The sequence below is a fragment of the Callorhinchus milii genome, unplaced genomic scaffold (assembly GCF_018977255.1).
Source record: "Callorhinchus milii isolate IMCB2004 unplaced genomic scaffold, IMCB_Cmil_1.0 Scaffold6, whole genome shotgun sequence".
NCBI classification, from domain to species: Eukaryota; Metazoa; Chordata; class Chondrichthyes; order Chimaeriformes; family Callorhinchidae; genus Callorhinchus; species Callorhinchus milii.
In genome coordinates, this window is record NW_024704747.1 from 13,591,648 (window position 1) to 13,609,589 (window position 17,942).

At 48.0% G+C, this 17,942-nt stretch overlaps 1 protein-coding gene across 1 annotated transcript in view; it reads right to left on the reverse strand.

Annotated features, from left to right (window-relative positions):
• agap1 (ArfGAP with GTPase domain, ankyrin repeat and PH domain 1) overlaps positions 1 to 17,942 on the reverse strand; it is a 159,644-nt gene that overhangs the window by 133,686 nt on the left and 8,016 nt on the right. The window contains exons 4-7 of the mRNA XM_042336078.1: positions 17,653 to 17,794; positions 14,225 to 14,359; positions 3,639 to 3,766; positions 2,362 to 2,517 (exon numbers count right to left, since the gene is read on the reverse strand). Of these exons, the coding sequence (XP_042192012.1) occupies positions 2,362 to 2,517; positions 3,639 to 3,766; positions 14,225 to 14,359; positions 17,653 to 17,794 (561 nt within the window). The remainder of the gene's footprint in view (positions 1 to 2,361; positions 2,518 to 3,638; positions 3,767 to 14,224; positions 14,360 to 17,652; positions 17,795 to 17,942) is intronic.

The window sequence follows — 17,942 nt, forward strand, 5'->3', positions numbered from 1 at the left end:
ATGCTTCCAACTGAGCTGTTTATACATTAAAAACAGGGAACACTTGATTCTGAAAGCCTGAGCTTGCAAACACTAAGCAATCCTGGTAATAGAATTTGTAGTAGAATACAAAAGTCAGGAAGTTATGGTGAACCTTTATAAAACACTGGTTAGGCCTCAGCTAGTATATTGTGTTCAGTTCTGGGCACCACACTTTAGAAAGGATGTCAAGACATTGGAGAGGGTGCAAAGGAGATTTACCAGGATGGTACCAGGAATGAGGGAATTCAGTTATAAGGCGAGGCTAAAGAGGCTAGGATTATTCTCCTCGGAGCAGAGAAGATTAAGAGGAGACTTAATAGAAGTTTTCAAAATTATGAGGGGATACGATAAGGTGAACAAGGAGAAGCTAATTCCACTGGCGGGTGGGTCGGTAACCCGAGAACACCGATTTAAAACAATTGTTAAAAGAACCAGATGGGAGATGAGGAGAAATTTTTTCACACAGCGAGTTGTTCGGATCTGGAATGCATTGCCTGAAAGGATGGTGGAAGCCGATTCGATAACAACTTTTAAAAGCAAGGTAGATAATTATTTGGGGAGGACAAGTTTGCAGGGCTATCGGGAGAGAGCGGGGGAGTGGGATTGATTTGGATAGCACTTTTCAAAGAGCCAGTGCAGACATTATGGGCTGAATGGCCTCCTTCTATACTGTATAATTCTATGATTCTATGAACGCCAAGTAGTGCAACATGAGGCCCAGGTCTGTGGCAGTCTTTGAGAGACACAAAATAGTCAACATTTGCACAACTGGTGAGTATTGCTTTACCCCGTGTGGTTGGGCTTGCACACAGCAGGAACTCTACTGCAGGGGTTCAGCTCTGTTAGAGCTGGACCACTCCCAACCCACTTTACCAGCTGATCAAAGACGAGCCAACTGGCCAGCGAGCGAGCTGGGGAGCAGACGTCCACTTACCCTTTGGCCCCGGAGCTGTGAAGCTGCTCGATCCTCTCCCTACCTCATCATACCCTTTCTGGTCCATTCGTGCTCTCTATCTACCTCAGCGCTCAGCTCTTTACAAGGACTGAGATTATTTATTGACTTCCAGATTCCTTTCCTCTGGTTAGCAGTGTTTGTGATGAAGTTGCGGATGAGGGTTTGAGCAGCTCCGGGGGGAGATGGTGGGGAGTGGTGAAAATGGGCGATGTTGCGGACCAAGGGGCACTGCTGCAGTAGCTCTGTTCGGCCATTAGAGGGAATGCTGACACCTACATAGCTCACTAAGAACCTCTAGTGGTGAAAATAGGGCACTGCAGGACAAACATGAACATTCTTAACCTACTGACCAGGGTCCTGGCCTCAACCATCTTTCCTGGAAACTACAACAGCGCCTTTCACATCAGGAGGACGCCCCAAGGCGCTGGACAATCAGTGTTTTGGACCCCACCTGGGGGTCGGGATCAGGAAGGGTGATTGAAGGCACGGTTGAAGAGATTAAGGTCTTGAGACAGGTCTTGAAGGAAGTACTTAAATAGCAATTAGTACGAAATCAGGCCTTCTATAATTTGTATTCATGAGCATCTCTGCTCATGCAAGGAATTATTTTAGGAGGCACAACCTTTATTGCATAGATCTTGCTAATTTCTCACATGAACCCAGCCGTTCCAGGTGTTCATGATCCTGTGTGTAAAGAAATACTTCCCGGTGTCCATCCAAAACTTGCAGTTTGCACCCCTGACTGTGGCCTCTTGTCCTGCTGCCTCAGTGTATCTCAAAGTATTGTACTTTCTCTATCTTGTTTTCTGTCCTTACACCTCTACAAGGCTTCCTCACAGACGTCTCCTATCAAGACCAAAAAGCGCTAGAGTAGGGAGGTCCAACCTTCTGGCTGTTCAGGGCCAGATGCTAGATTTTAGGAATGCCCGCAGGCCACATAAGCATTATTTTATCCTGATTGGCCAGTCCTGCTGCCAGTGGAGCCTGAGCCAGTCTCCTGCATGTCATCTGTATTTGCTCGTCGGACAATGAAATTAGAAATGCTTTGCAGGTCAGATAAAATCATGCCCCGGGCCGAATCTGGCCCCCGGGCAGCCAGTTGGAATACCTTGCCTGAGAGAATCAGCTCGTTCCCCATAGTTCATCCTCACCCTCTGCACAGCCAATGATGAGCTGACAGAGCCAATGGAGGCAGATGCAAAATGCAAAGTGTGAGGGAAGCCAGGGGGAGGATTTATTCTGTGCCTTTTTTCCTGTTGCCTTAAACCTAGGTGAAGGATACTTTATATATATGCAAATTGTTGTATCCCGAGAAGTGACAGAGAGAGAGAGGACCACAATGTGTCCTGTGCTTAAACCTAGCACTGGGATGAGGTGATACTCACAGCGAATATATTGGATCGGCGTTTGGATTGTTTCCGGACTGGGGTGGGGGTGTTGGCCGTCTGTGGGATGTCGATCCGCAGCTCCTTCTGGCTCGTGCTGGGGGTCGAAGGAACAGAGGAGGAGTAGTCACTTAAACTCCCTCCACCGTTACTGGTCTGTGAACAGAGCAAGAGAGAGAGAAAAATAATAATAATACTAGCATTTGACCTAGCGCCTTATCATGTCTTTCAGACATCTCAAAGCGCTTCACAGAATATACCGTAAAGTGAATTGACTGTATATTTTGTGGGCGAAACCCAGCAGACAATTGTGCACAACAACAACGTCCTGGATTGAGGACCAAATTATTATTTTTTTTTGAAGGAATTATTATCCCCAGAAAAGCGATCCGGCAATCGACTAACAACTGGGTTCCTACCTATAGAGGTGAACAGAGGCGTGTGGAATACAGAAACCTGTCCAATGTTGCGCCGTGCCCGGGAATCAAACCGAGGTCCCTCGCTTGCAAGGCGAGTGCTCTAACAACTAAGCTGCAGGACTCCACAATCTGGGGTGAAAGCTGCCTTTACAAGCACGTCCCATCCGGTTTGACACACATCGATGGCACTTTTGACCAAAGCACACCCATCACCTATTTCCTACAGTGAATGTCAAGTCCATATCAACCAATGCAGATCTCAGTGGGGGAGCGCCACGCTGGCAACGGGTGGTCCTGGTGGTATGGAGACACACCGAGCAGTGAGGAGTACCCTCTGTGCCTACAACGCATTGTGGCCAATGCCCGATGCAGGCACGTGTGGCCAAAGCCCCAGACTTACAGCACTGAGTGCGACCAATGCATTGCTTTCCCTTTTCCCTGTTCCCTAACAGTGCCATGGGTTCTTTAATGTCCACTTGAAGAGGCAAATGGGACCTCCAAAGGACAGCACCTCCGACAATGAGGTGCTCTACCTCCCCCACCCCCCACACTGCTCTGGAGCGTGGTGAGATCAGTGTGGGGAGGGGGGCTTGAACCCCCAATCTTCTGACCTTCGACCCAGAGGTGAAAGAGCTTCTAACTGAGCTGATGCCTGGTGGGCGAGATCAGTTTATCGCCAAAGAGAAAGAGGCAACACACCGGGAGACCGAGACCGGTGGTCACTGCGAGTCTGACCTATAACCTGACACTGTGAAGGGAAGAATGCTCATTGCAAAGATGCCCCTCCCCATTTCTTGCGTATGGTAGAAAGGAAAGAGCAGGGAGCCCCCCCGACACCCCTCCCTGGACCCTGCGTACCTGACTGATGTGAACAGCCGTGACGGGCGCGGAGCACACTGAGGAGTGGCTGGGCGAGTTGGGCAGTGACTTGCAGGGGCCAATGGAGAGCTGCTGCTTTCTCCGAGTGGCCACAATCTTCTGGGCAACTGTTGACAACAAGAAAATATATATAAAAACCCAATGAAACAATTCCAAGACAAGGCAGTGGTTTGAGAACTGCCTCAAGTTTTGGAAGACCATAAAGAGAGCACATTGACTACTTCTACTACTTATAATCCTTGCATTTGATTCAGTGCCTGATCACGTTGTTGAGATGTCTCAAAGCACTGCACAGGATATAATGTAAAGTGGATTGACTGTGTATTTTATATGAAACGTGGCAGCCAGTTGCATACAGCAATGCCCCACAAACAGCCATGGAGCGAGTGACCAATTTTATTTGGGGGATTGCTGGCCGGGTACTGGGAGAGAGAGAAACTCCCTTCTCTTTTCGAATAGTGCCATGGGTTCTTTAACATCTATCTGAACTGGCAGTTGGGACCTCGGTTTATTGTCTCATCCAAAGGATGGCATCTCTGGTAATGCAACACCCACCCCCAGCGCTGCACTGGAGAGTCAGCTTAGACTATGTGATTGAACCCATAACCATGTGACTCAGAGGCAAGAGTGCTACCACTCCGCCAGACTGACGAGGGGTGATTCTCATTGGTAGGTAAAGGGTTAAGAGACAACCTGATGGATGTTGACAATTATGATGGGTTCTGAGAAGATGAACAGTGAGAAGCTATCTCCATTGGTTGGTGAATCAGTAAACTGGAAGGTAACAGTTTAAGACTGTCATACAATATATCTATAAAGCGCCTTTCACGTCGGCAGACCATCTTAAAGTGGACAGCTCATTAAATTGGATAACTAATCAAAAGCTAAAGGGGAGAGGTTAGAGAATTGTTAGGAGTGGGTTACTAGGATGTGGAATTCATTGCCAAACATGGTGGTTGAAAGAGCCTTTAAAAGGGAATTAATAATAATCTTTGTATTTGATATAATGCCCTCAAAATGCTTCACAGAATATATTGTAAAGTGAATTGACTGTGTATTTTGTGGGAAAAACACAGCAGCCAATTGCGCACAGCAGTGTCCCACAAAGTCATAGATTGCGTGACCAAATTTTTTTGAGGGATTATCCTACTTATTGCTAGGTAAACAGAGGTGTGAGGAGTAAGGAAACTTGCCTAAGGTTTTACCCTGTCCAGGAATTGAACCCGGGTCCTATCACTTGTGAGGTGAGCTCGCTAACCACTACACTATAAGCCTTTCCAAATTAGAGAAAGGTAAAAAATATAACTGGTAGGACGAGATGGAGAGCTTGTACATGCACGATGGGCCGAGTGGCCTCCTTCTGTGCTGAAAAATTCCACAATATTAATTAGGGTTTTTTTGTAAGTTTTGCCTCCTCTACAAGTGAAGGACTCTGATGTGTCTGCCACTGCTGACATCAACTCTCCCCAAATATAGAGACACCAGCTTCCTGAGGGGCCACAGAGGTGCAATTAGTCGAAATGACAAGGCAGGGAGATTCAAGTGAGAAAGAGGGAAGAGACTCGCACCGAGTCTTCCAGTGGTTTTGCTCGTGTCAAATCTGAAGCACATTTATATAGTTCAAGGATACTGAAGCTCCCAGACGCCTCCCTTAAGAAGCATAGAAATTAGAGGCATTCACAGCACAGAAGGAGGTAATTTGGCCCATTCTCCTATCTTCTTCTCAAACCCTTTTATAATCCTCCTTAATCCCACCTTTAAAGTAAACAACTTTAAACAAATATTCCTTGGGGTCTTGGAAGTGATAATAATAATCCTTGCATATGATATATTGCCATATACATTGTGAAATGTCTGAAAGGTTTCACAGAATATACTGTGAAGTGCAGTGACTGTATTTAGTGGGCGAAACGCAGCAGCCAATTGCGTACAGCAGTGTCCCACGAACAGTCGTGGAGTGAGTGTTCAAATTTTTGGGGGTGATTGTCGGCCAGGACATTGGAGGGAGAAATTTGCTTCTCTTTTCGAATAGTGCCAGGAGAGCTTTAACATCCAACTGAACAGGTGTCATCTGACTGGCAAAAATAGATCACCAAAACCCATCCACACACTGAATGGTAAGTTGAAAGGTTCAATTTCACTCAGTGAGAAGGCTGGAGTTTGGTTCCAAAACAACGCTATGCTGATCAATTAGCCTCAGCATTAGTCACCCACTGATCAATCGGCACTTCAGTTGTTGGTAACTGAAATGTTTCGAACGACGATTCTGATGCTCCGGTTAGTGCAGGATCATTTTACTATTGATTGCACAGACCTCGTTCTCTGAACACTAATAGAAATAATAATAATAATAATCCTTGCATTTGATATAGCGCTTTTCACGTCGGGAGGACGTCCCAAAGCGCTTCACAGAACACACTGTAAAGTGAATTGACTGTATATTTGTGGGCGAACGCGGCAGCCAATTGCGCACAGCAATGTCTCACAAACAGTCGTAGATTGAAAATGACCAATTTATTATTGTTTTGTTTTTTGGAGGGATTATTATTAGGCTCTGTGTGGAGTAAGGAAACTTGCCCAAGGTTTCGCTCTGCTGGGAATTGAACTCGGGTCTCTCGCTTGCAAAGCGAGTGCTCTAACCACTGAGCTACAGGACTCCACTGTAATAAGAGGATTGCTGGTCACCAAGTGTCATCCCCACCTCTTAACCCATTCCCCTACTCTTACCCCATCAGACATGACCGTGGGGGAGCGAGCACAGGCACAGACACGATAGGGAGAAAGTATGGGAATCGGATTAGAGATGCAGTGGGGGAGCGAGTAGCAGCACAGACACCATGGGGAGAGAGCAGGGGAATGAGGTAAGAGTAGAGAGCTCCAATTTCTGATATTTCTGAAATACAAATGCGGTGCTGCTTTCAATACTTTTTACATACCTTACATCTTGCAATTACCATAGACAACTGGGGCTTCTAAATTCTGGATGACAGAGTAAATAGACAGATTGTCTCCACTCATCAGGGACTCAGTGACAAGACACGCATACATACACTACCCACCAACCCCCACCCTTACAGGCACACACACATATACATCCATATATAGAGACAGATATGCACATACAGAGACACACAAGCACACCCACACATATACACAGATTGGGAATGATTTACCACTAATGCCTGTTGAAATCCATACTAAATTCTAAAAGTGACCTGTATAAATACATGATGAAGATAATATTTCAGGGGAAAGAGCAGAGGAATGGGATTAGAGAGCGCCAGTGGGGGAGCAAGCACCACCACTGACACTAAGTGACAAATGGCCTCCCCTGTACTATAATCATTCACTGGTGTGTTGTGGAGAAACTTCTTGGAATTTCACCTGTTTTTATTGCGGCCAAAGTGATTTCCCTCACTGGGCCATTTCTCTCTCACACTCTCATTATCTTCAGTAAGGACGCCATCTGATGGCCATACACACATACAACAACCACTGCAGTCTTCATACACAACAACAAAATTACATTTATTTCACGTCGGGAGGACATCCCAAGGCGCTGGACAGACAGAGTTTCCGACCTGAGCTGAGGGTCGGGATGGGGAGGGCAGGGGGGGAAGCAGGGAGATCGAAAGCACGGTTGAAGAGGAGGGTCTTGAGGTGGGTCTTGAAGGTGGCGAGGGAGGGGGCGAGAGAGAGGGACTGTGGGACGGAGTTCCAGAGGGCCGGTGCAGTGTGGCGGAAGGCCCATCCGCCGATGTGGGCCGAGCAAGGCAGGGGACCTGAAGCAGGCCAGAGCCCACTGAGCGGAAGGAGCGAACAGGATGGTAGGGGGTTAGGAGGTCGGAGAGGTAGGCGGAGCAAGAACATGGAAGGCTCTGAAGGTGAGGACAAAGATCTTGAACTGTATCCTCTGTGTGATGGGAAGCCAATGGAGTCGGGCAAGGATGGGGATGATAGGGTCATGGAGTCTAGTGCGGGAGAGGACACGGGCTGCAGAGTTCTGGATGATCTGCAGCCTGCGGTGGGAGGAGTTGGGGTGGCCGACAAGCAGTGAGTTTGCATAGTCGAGCCTCGATGTAATGAAAGCGTGCATGAGGGTTTTGGCAGCCTGCGGTGTGAGACAGTGTCGGAGCCGGGCGACGTTGCGGAGGTGGGGAAAGGAAGAGCAGGTCATGGCGCGAATGTGGGGTAGAAAGGATTGTTGAGGGTCGAACAAGACCCCAAGGTTCAGGATTGGCTTAGCAAGGTTGAGTGTGCAACCAAAGATGGTGATACTGTCAGCGCCTGAGGTGAGGTGGCGTTGATGGGAGCCAATCAGGAGGGTCTCGGTCTTGTTGATGTTCAACTGAAGAAAGTTAGCTCTCATCCAGGACTTAATGTCTGACAGAAATTCTGTCAGGACAGCAGTGGTCCTAGAGTCAAGGGTGGGGGCAGAGAGGTAGAGTTGGTCTCTCAGCTGATTTTTTCTGATCCTCCAGTGCAGTGCTGGGGGAGCGCTGCATTGTTTGAGGTGCCAGCACCGGTGATAATGCAGGAACCCCCAGGACTACATCTGTCTCAGTTGACATTTGTGTGCAATCAGATACCGAGACAAAGAAACTCCCTTCACTTTTCAAATAGTGCCAGATTGAAGGGGAAGCATTCTGGTGTTCTGCACAGCGTTGTCAGAGGTGCTGTCTTTGGGTTAACATATTAAACCAAGGTCCCGTCTGCCTGTTAATAATAATCTTTGCAATTGATACACCGTATCATGTCAGGTGCACGTTTTCTGTAAAGTGCGATCACTGTGTATTTTATAGGGTGGAATTGACAGCTATATTGCGCACAGCTGTATCCCACAAATGGAGTGAGTGACCAATTTTTATCTGGGGGATTGTTGGCCAGGACACCAGGAGAGAGAAACTCCCTTCTCGAGTAGTGCCATGGGAACTTTAGCATCCACCTGAACTGGCAGATGGGACCTCGGTTTAATGTCTCATCCAAAGGGCCTGCTGGCATCTCTGACAATGCATCAATATTATTTAACACTTGAAATGTCTCGCATCCTCTCTCTCGCCTTCCCTCTCTCCTCCTCTTCCCCTCTTCTGCTCTTTTCTTCCCCTCCTCCCTCCTCGTCCTCTCTCTCTCTCTCCTCACTCTGTCCTAACCCCGAGGCTGCAATCCAGATCCAGTGAAGAGTTCATTTTCCGCCCATTAAGACCAATTTCCATCTCCTAATAAAAACATGTCAGGACGAGGTTTGGCCGAGATGCTGATCGGAAGACAAGTCAGTCAATTTGTTGTGAAAACACAGTGGAACTAATTTATCTTACTATTAGTTTTAAATGCTGCTTTTTTATTGTGTGACTGATTCAATCTCATTAAAAAAAGGCCAAAGAAGCCACTCCCATCACCTTCACCCCCTCTCTCCAACACCCTCACCCCCTCACTCCCAACATCCTCACCCACTCACTCCCAACATCCTCACCCCCTCACCCCTCATTCACATCACCCTCATCCCCTCACTTCTATCACCCTCACCCCCTCACTCCCGTCACCCCTCATTCACATCACCCTCACCCCCTCACTTCTATCACCCTCACCCCTCACTCCCGTCACCCTCACCCCCTCATTCACATCACCCTCACCCCCTCACGTCTATCACCCTCACTACCTCACTCCCGTCACCCTCTCACCCCCACTCACGTCACCCTCACCCCCCCACTCCAGTAACCATCAGCCTCACCCCTTCACTCCCATCACCCTCTCACTCCCATCACCCCGACCCCCTCACTCCCGTCACCCTCTCACCCCCGTCACCCCGACCCCTCAATCCCGTCACCCTCACCCCGTCACTTCCATCACTCTCAACCCCTCACTCCCGTCACCCTCACTCCTGGTCCCCCTCACTCTTGTCACCCTCAACCTCACTCCTGGTCCTCCCCTCACTCCTGGTAGCTCCCTCACTCCCGGTCCCCCTTAGCCTCACCCACTCATTCCTTGTCCCCATCCCCCCCGAGCCCCTCATTCCCAGTCGCCCTCACACCTGGTCACTTCCAGCACCTCACTCCATCGCCCTCATCTGTACTGAAGTGTCAGCCTGGGACTGTGAATCGAAAGAGGGCTTGAACCCAGAACCATAATCAATATCTCACAAAACCTACCCCCAGTTCAATGTTTGCAACTCTCCTTAAAACAGGATTAGGATCAAACAGTATGTTGCTATGTATCAGTAACACCTGTTACTATGTACCAGTAACACCTGTTACTATGTACCAGTAACACCTATGCTACTATGTAACAGTACAGTAACACCTATGTTACTATGGCAAGTTATGTGGTTTTAGCTGGTTAGACTCCGCCAGTGCCCTAATGCACACTCCGGGGTCCCCAATCCTTGGCTCTTCCCAAGCTGCGCATAATACTTTCTGTAATTAGGTAAGCAGGAAGCTTCCCTCCAGGGAGAGAGTGTGTATTCTATTCCAACAACCTATCTCTGGAATTTCCTTGCATGGAATTCTCAGTTAGGTTTGAATATTTGCAGGTGAAAGGCTTCTGCAAGTGTCAGACACCCATCTGACATAAAGAAATGGCGTGCCCATGCAGGTGAACTCTGGCACTGAGCCCAGCAGGCTGCCCGGCTATATCTAACACACGGTTAGCTGCGAGCGTGTGAAGGCAGCAGGGAGCCGCAACAACAGTGAAATCCACGCGTTGGTGCGTTAAACGCACACAGCTCTCCTCGGGAGGGCCCGGCGGAGCTTTGCCAAGCATGCAAACGACAGGAAGCGTTACACTAATATTTTTCACTTGCATCAATAAGCCCCGGTATGATGGGTAATTAAAAGCCATGATTAATTGTTAACGTACAGACGCAGAATCGGAAGAGACAATGTCAGCTGGAATAAGCTGCCTCTCCTGTCAGGCCTATTATCGGTGCCCAGGAAGTTTCACTGATGCCACAGAGATCACAGCAAATTAGTGCACAAAAGCAAAGATGTCCCAATTGTGTTCAGTCCCAGCACTGTGTACACTACAGTGCTTCAGTGTAGAGCACAGCACGAGCAGGGGACATATGCTTTAACCCCTTTGCAGCCAAGTGTTCAAACATAGCTAGTCAACATCTGAGCGGTAAGTAACGGGAAGAGTCCAGGCTGTTTGTTTTCACAATGTCATCTCTAGCTTAATCTATAAACAACGGATAGGCCAGGAACTGCTAAACTGCAGACACAAGGCCTTGGCTCTTCACAGCAAGTATTATCATGTCAAAAACTCTGCACAGAATGTCTCGAATATAATGACTGTGTATTTTGTAAAACCTTGCATTTTGCATCTAGTTCAGCCCCTATCATGTCGGGACGATGCCCCAATGCGCTTCACAGGATTTACTATGAAGAGTAGTGACTGGATTTTGTGGGCGAGTTCGGCAGCCAATTTGCACACAACAAAGTCCTACAAACTGCCATGGAGTGAGTTTTTAATTTTATATGGAGGATTGTCGGTAGGACACAGGGAGAGAGAAACTTCCTTCCATTTTTCCAACAGTGCCAACATGGGAGTTTTAATGTCCACCTTAAACAGATAGACGAGACCCCGGTTTAACCACTCATCCAAAGGATGGTACCTCGAACAATGCAGCACTCCCCCAGCACAGCACTAGCGCACCAGCCTAGGCTTTAGGGTCAAGAACCCACAAGGTGCTTACTCCTTGGTGACTTTGCAGGCACTCATTTCCAGGTGACGGCAGAGGAAAGAGTGATTGAAGACTCCAGTCTCCTGGCGGGACGTGGGTGACTTTGTCTCTGCTATCTCCAGTTCTGCATTGGAGAGGACACAGTGCGCTCCCAGCAGTCACTGCGCTCCCAGCAACCAGGGGATCTCACTGCACAGTAGGATGTCCAACTGTACCATGTTAGCCCAACACTGTACACAGCTTCTTCATATCCTTTCTGCATCTTCGCACTCCCCGTCAAGCTCCACCACTGTTAACGTGCTTCCCTGCATGAAGGGCACCATTATAAGTTCTTGTGGACATTCAGCACTGTGCCTGGGGGTCTCCGCTTAGCCAGAGGTTAACAGGAGGACGAGTGGCCCAGCTCCACCCTCATTCCTCTTCCAGCTCTTGGAGCAACTTCATGGACCAGTCAGGCTCTTCCCAATCACTCCTCCTCCTCCCACTGGATTACGGAATCTCCAATTTGATCCTTTCCTTTCCGAAGAGCTCCAGACAGGAAGGTTTTCCTAGCTCAGCCTCTTCCACAATCTCCGACCATCTGACGATTCCACTTCACTCCTTACCTTACAAAGATGCCAGTGTTTTTAACTCTTTACTACCCAGGAAGTTCAACCTTTTGGGCTTTGCATTGTGCTGCACTCTGCAGAGTGATCTGAGGAGCAGCTTTCTGAATTGATCTGAGGGTCAACTGTCTAAACAATGTCTAGTCTTTGTGCTTTATTGCCAGCTTCTAAATTGCACACAAAGACATCCTCAAACATAAAAACACTCACATAAATGCACACAATCACAAACATACTCAATTATGCACTCGAATATACTCACACTCTCACACAGACAAACATATATATACATACACACAAACATATATACCCACACAAACATATACACAAACACACAAACATACATATACAAATAAACACACACACACACACTCAAATAAATATACACACAATCACGAATACACACACACAAATATTCACACGATCATAAAAATATACACAAACAGATACACACACAAACTCACACACAGACTCATAGAATGAGATAAACCTGACTCCCCCTCCCTCATTACAGGATACCATGAGAAGAACTTGAACGCCCACGTGTCAGGTGCCAGCCCCAGTAATGTTCTGAGCTTTTGAGAGTGGATTATTGGAGTTCTCCGGGCCGGGGCTGCAGGCTGTGACCCACCATGTGAAGATGTGGGAAGACAGTTCAGAGGCAGTTCTCTGTGGCTTCATGCTCTGTGAGCTGACAGTTTGGAAGTGCAGCGCATCCCTCAGGGGATCGGTCATAAAGTGGTTAGGAGATGCCCTGAGGAAAATGAGTGTCTCTGTGCGCGCGTGTGTGTGCGTGTGTGTGATTACAAATAAATATCATCAGCTAAAGAGGACTGGGAATTATTCCACTAATTTACTGTGAACAGCCCTGAAAGCAATCGAGAGGGACCTGAGAACCTGTCAGCCAGTGCCCACAGCAGAGTTTCTGTCTCTCTCCCGGTGTCCTGGCCAACGAATAAAATTAGTCATTCACTCCACTGCTGTTTGTGAGACATTGCTGTGGGCAAATTAGCTGCCACATTCACTTACAAAATACACAGTCACTACACTTAGGGTATTGACTGGGTACTTAAAAAGGAAGAATTTGCAAGAATATGGGGTAAGAGCAGGGGAGTGGGCAGAGTTGGTAGCTCTTTCAAAGAGCCAGCACAGGCATGATGAACAGAATGGCCTCCTTCTAAGCGGTAAAATTATATGATTCTACTTCACATCATATCCTGTGAAGCACTTTAAGACATCTCACTTACTAACAAATGCAAGGATTATTGTTTTGTTAAAAAACAGAATGCTTCACAGGTTAAAGGCCACTGAATACATCCAACAAAATCACTGAATCTCTGCGATAAAACAAAAACCATTGAATGCTGCAATTGGACCCTCACAGCCCACAGACATTGGTTTTCGTGCCACTGACACCAGTGAGGAAATGTTCAAGTGCTGTTATGCGGCGCCCTCTGCTGTTCCACACAGAAATACCCGTGCAGGATAATCACCAAGATCAGGTTAGTTTATTTCCCAGGAGGGTTGCCATCCCTAAGATTTGAGAAAAGAAATGGCCACAGACTCGAAAAGCATCTGCATGCTAAGCTCATTGTTGCCTTTGGACACTACATAACACCAGGGGACCTTTAATGTACAGCTTGAATAAATTCAAACATTCTCGCCTCTGAGTCAGAAGGCTCAAGCCCTAAACCAAGACTTGGAATCACGTTGTCTAAGCTGACACTCTAAAGCAGTGCTGGGATGTATCGCCTTGTCGGAGGTGACGTCCTTCAGATGAGGCGCTAAATCGAGGTTCAATTTGCCTGTTCAGGTGGGTGTTAAAGATTTCATGGTTCCACTATTCGAAAAGTAAAGGAAGTTTCTGTCTCCTGGTGTCCTGGCCAACAACGCCCCGGTCATTCACTCCATCGCTGTTTATGGGGCATTGCTGTCGTGTTCATCTACTAATCTAGTCACTCCACTTTAAAGTGCTCCTGTGAAGTACTATGAGACATCCAATGATGTGACAATGATGTATCAGTGGTGGCCAACCTTGATATTCAATCAAGAAAAACTGAAAACACACTACCAATCGAACTATGACTTACCGAGACTCGTGCGAATGTTCAGGGGGGATGGGGGGGGCACTTCATGATGGCCCAGTGGGCCACAGGTTGGCCGCCACTGCTCTATATCAAATATAAGGATTATAGAGTATAACTGCCCTCCTGTCCTTTCTCCCACCCCCATCCCGTCCCCAGACAGTGAGGTTATAGAGTTCAGCAGATGGAGCTTGTCTTTACCGTCCTGGAAGACACGCTCCACATTCAGACCATACGTGGCACACGTCTCGTAGTAAGTGCATCGCTTCAGATCGTTGGAGAGCTTGCGTGCTCGGCAGTCATCGATGACCCGGGGGTTCGCTGCACTGATGGCATCTGTGGAAAGAGAACAGGTCACGGGATTATACATGGAGTCCTGTAGCTTAGTGGTTAGTGCGCTCGACTCACAAGCGAAAGGACCCAGGTGTGATTCCTGGGCAGGGCGAAGTCTTGGGCAAGTTTCCTTACTCCACACGCCTCTGTTTACCTAGCGCAAGAGATTAAGACTTCCCTTTTTGATCACCCTCCCACCCTCTTGATTCTAACCCCCAGCTCGGCAAACCCTTAACTGTCCTTCTGTCGTGAAAGATGCAATATAAATGTAATTTTGTTGCTGTTGTTGGGGATGACAACTCATACACACATCGCCGCTTGTGTGAACACTAAGACACCTAATACACGTAAAGGCACCTAGTACACACACCGACACATAGAAACTATTTTGTTTCGCCCATAAAATACAGTCAATTCACTTTACAGTACATTCTGTGAAGCGCTTTGAGATGTCTCAAAGACGTAATAAAGCGTTGTATCAAATGCAAGGATTATTATTATTATACATGGACTCACTCATGTGCAGACACATAACTGTGTCACATAACACGCAAACTAATGTATAACACACTGACAAACATATATACACACACACAACACACACACATGCATGAATGGCCTCACTAATGTGCACACAAACAGGTACTATTACAAGCAAACTAATGTACACACATTGGCATACACAAACACACTGACACAGACCAACACATACACACGCACACACAATGATACATACACAGACCCATTCATATGCACACTAACATACACACCCACACACTTGCCCTCAATCAGTGCGAGGGTCCAAGTGTGGGCTGTGGTCAGGGAGTGGTGTGAGGGGAAGGGGTTGGTCAGGGAGTGGTGTGAGGGGTAGGGGTTGTTCAGGGAGTGGTGTGAGGGGTAGGGGTTGGTCAGGGAGTGGTGTGAGGGGTAGGGGTTGGTCAGGGAGTGGTGTGAGGGGTGGGTTTGGTCAGGGAATGGTGTGAGGGGTAGGGGTTGGTCAGGGAGTGGTGTGAGGGGAGGGTTGGTCAGGGAGTGGTGTGAGGGGTGGGTTTGGTCAGGGAATGGTGTGAGGGGTAGGGGTTGGTCAGGGAGTAGTGTGAGGGGTGGGGTTGGTCAAGGATGGTACCTCCAACAATACAGCACACCCCAGGCACTGCACTAGAATGTTGGCTGGGACTGTGCGCTCAAAGGCCCAATAGGCTCAAAGGCTTGAATCCATAATCTACTGACTCAAGTAAGAGTGGGGCCAACTGAGCCAGGTTGACACCTAAAGGATGAGCAGTTGAGGATGTGTGGTCGGGGCTTGGGTGTGCTTACTCTCTCCGAGTGTCAGAGTCGGGGCGTCCTACAGGGCTGTTCACTCGCCTGATCTGCTGACCAAGTGAGCGATTAATGTACAGTGAGGCCAGTCTTCACTCTCAGAGATACAAAATGTCGGACAGAAATTTAATAGAAACTACCCCCCCCCTCCCCACTCTGGATCATCTAAAACCCACGTGGAGAACATGAGATTTATAAAGCAAAGTTGCACTTATTTCATCCCAATAACTGGACAATCGTAAAGAAAGCAGAGCAGTACCAGTATCTGCCAGGAGACGGCAGTGTTCACCAGCACGCACACACACTCTAATATACCAACACACACATACTCTCTCTCTGATATGCACACACACTCAAATACACACTTTCTCCAATGTACACACACACTCTAATCTACACACACAACACCACCAAAATTACTTTTCTAAAGTGCCTTTCACGTCGGGAGGACGTCCCAAGGTGTTGGACAGTGTTTCGGACCAGAGCTGGGGGTTGGATTGGGGAGGGTGGAGGGCGGGTGGGGGGAAGCAGGATGATCAAAATCAGTCATAGAAGAGGGTCTTGAAGAAGTGTATCTCTCTGATACACACACACACTCTAATATATACACACTCTAATATAACACGCACTCTCTTCGATACTCTCCGAACCCGTATGCAACCTAGGCGTCAGGTTTGACCCCCAATTATGCTTCCTCCCCCACATCCAGTCCCTCACCAGCACCGTGGTCTTTCTTCCACCTCTGACGCATCGCCCGTCTCCACCAATACCTCATCCCAAAAGCCGCCGAAACCCTGGTCCATGCGTTTGTCACCTCTCGGCTGGACTATTCAAATGCCCTCCTCGCCGGCCTCCCCTCCACTACCATTCATAAAATCCAGATCATCCAGAATTCTGCCGCCCGCATTCTAACCTGTATCAAACTCCTCTCCCCGATTACCCCAGTCTTTGCTGCCTGACCCAGAGAGGGTCGATTTCAAGATCCTCACTCTTGTTTACAAATCCCCGCTACCTCTCTGACCTCTCTCCTCACAACAGTGCCCACTGCCTTCGCTCCACTGGGTCTGGCCTCCTCCTTGTCCCCTGAATCCTCCGCTCCACCATCGACGGCCGTGCCTTCAGACACTACACCCCGAGGCTCTGGAACTCCCTTCCTCACTCCCTTTGCCTCGCCCCCTCTCTTCCTACTTTCAGGTCTCGGCTAAAGACCTTTGTTTTCGACCGCCTTTGGTCACCTTCTTCCCCCTCCCCTTGGCTCGGCCCCAGAATTCGTTATTATGAAGCTCTCTGATACGCCGTCCAGCGTGGAGGGCACTATATAAATCCAAGTTGTTGTTGTTGTTATACACACACTCTAATATACATATACACACACTCTAATCTACACACACACTCCAATACACACACACTCTGATACAGACACACATACACTCTGATATAGACACTCTCATACTCTGATACACAAACACATACATTCTGATACACACTATGATACACACACATTCTCTAATAAACACACACACAAACACACTCTGATACACACACATTCTCTCCAATACAACACACACACACTCTTACAGTCTCTCATACACACACACTCTTATAGACCACACTCTATTATGATACATACACACTCTTTGATACACACACATACATACAGAAGCACACACACATACAACACTCTGATATACACACACACTGTGTGCGTTGCTATGTTTGGTGCTTCCTCTCCGGCTCTGCATCTCCGCCTGTGTGTGCCAGCTAACCACTGTGTTGGAGCCTGTCATGATAAGCTGACAGGTGAACAGACGGCCAGCGTTCTACTGTACTTTCAGATTCCCATTTGAATTCTTGCCGACTGAACAGTGGCTGAGAACTGCGCCCACAACAACAACAAATTACATTTGTATAGCACCTTTCACATCAGGAGGACGTCCCAAGGCACTGGGGGCGAACAGTCAGGAAGCGGCTCTTACCCTGCGTCCCAACCAGCACCATGGGGATCTCGGCCGTGCTCCGATAGTTGGCCATCCTGGTGTAATAGTAATACACAGTGTTGAAGGTGATTTCATCCTCCAGGCTGAAGACAAAGATCACAGCGTCCACCCACATCGCAAACTGCAAGGAGATGGGACAGCAAGTCAGGAGTAGACAAAGAGCAACAGAACACATGAACCAAAGCTCCATGGCAACACTTCATTACGCACCCACTTCACTGCACCACTCGTACACACACATACACACTCACACACAGGGGTAGGGGGGG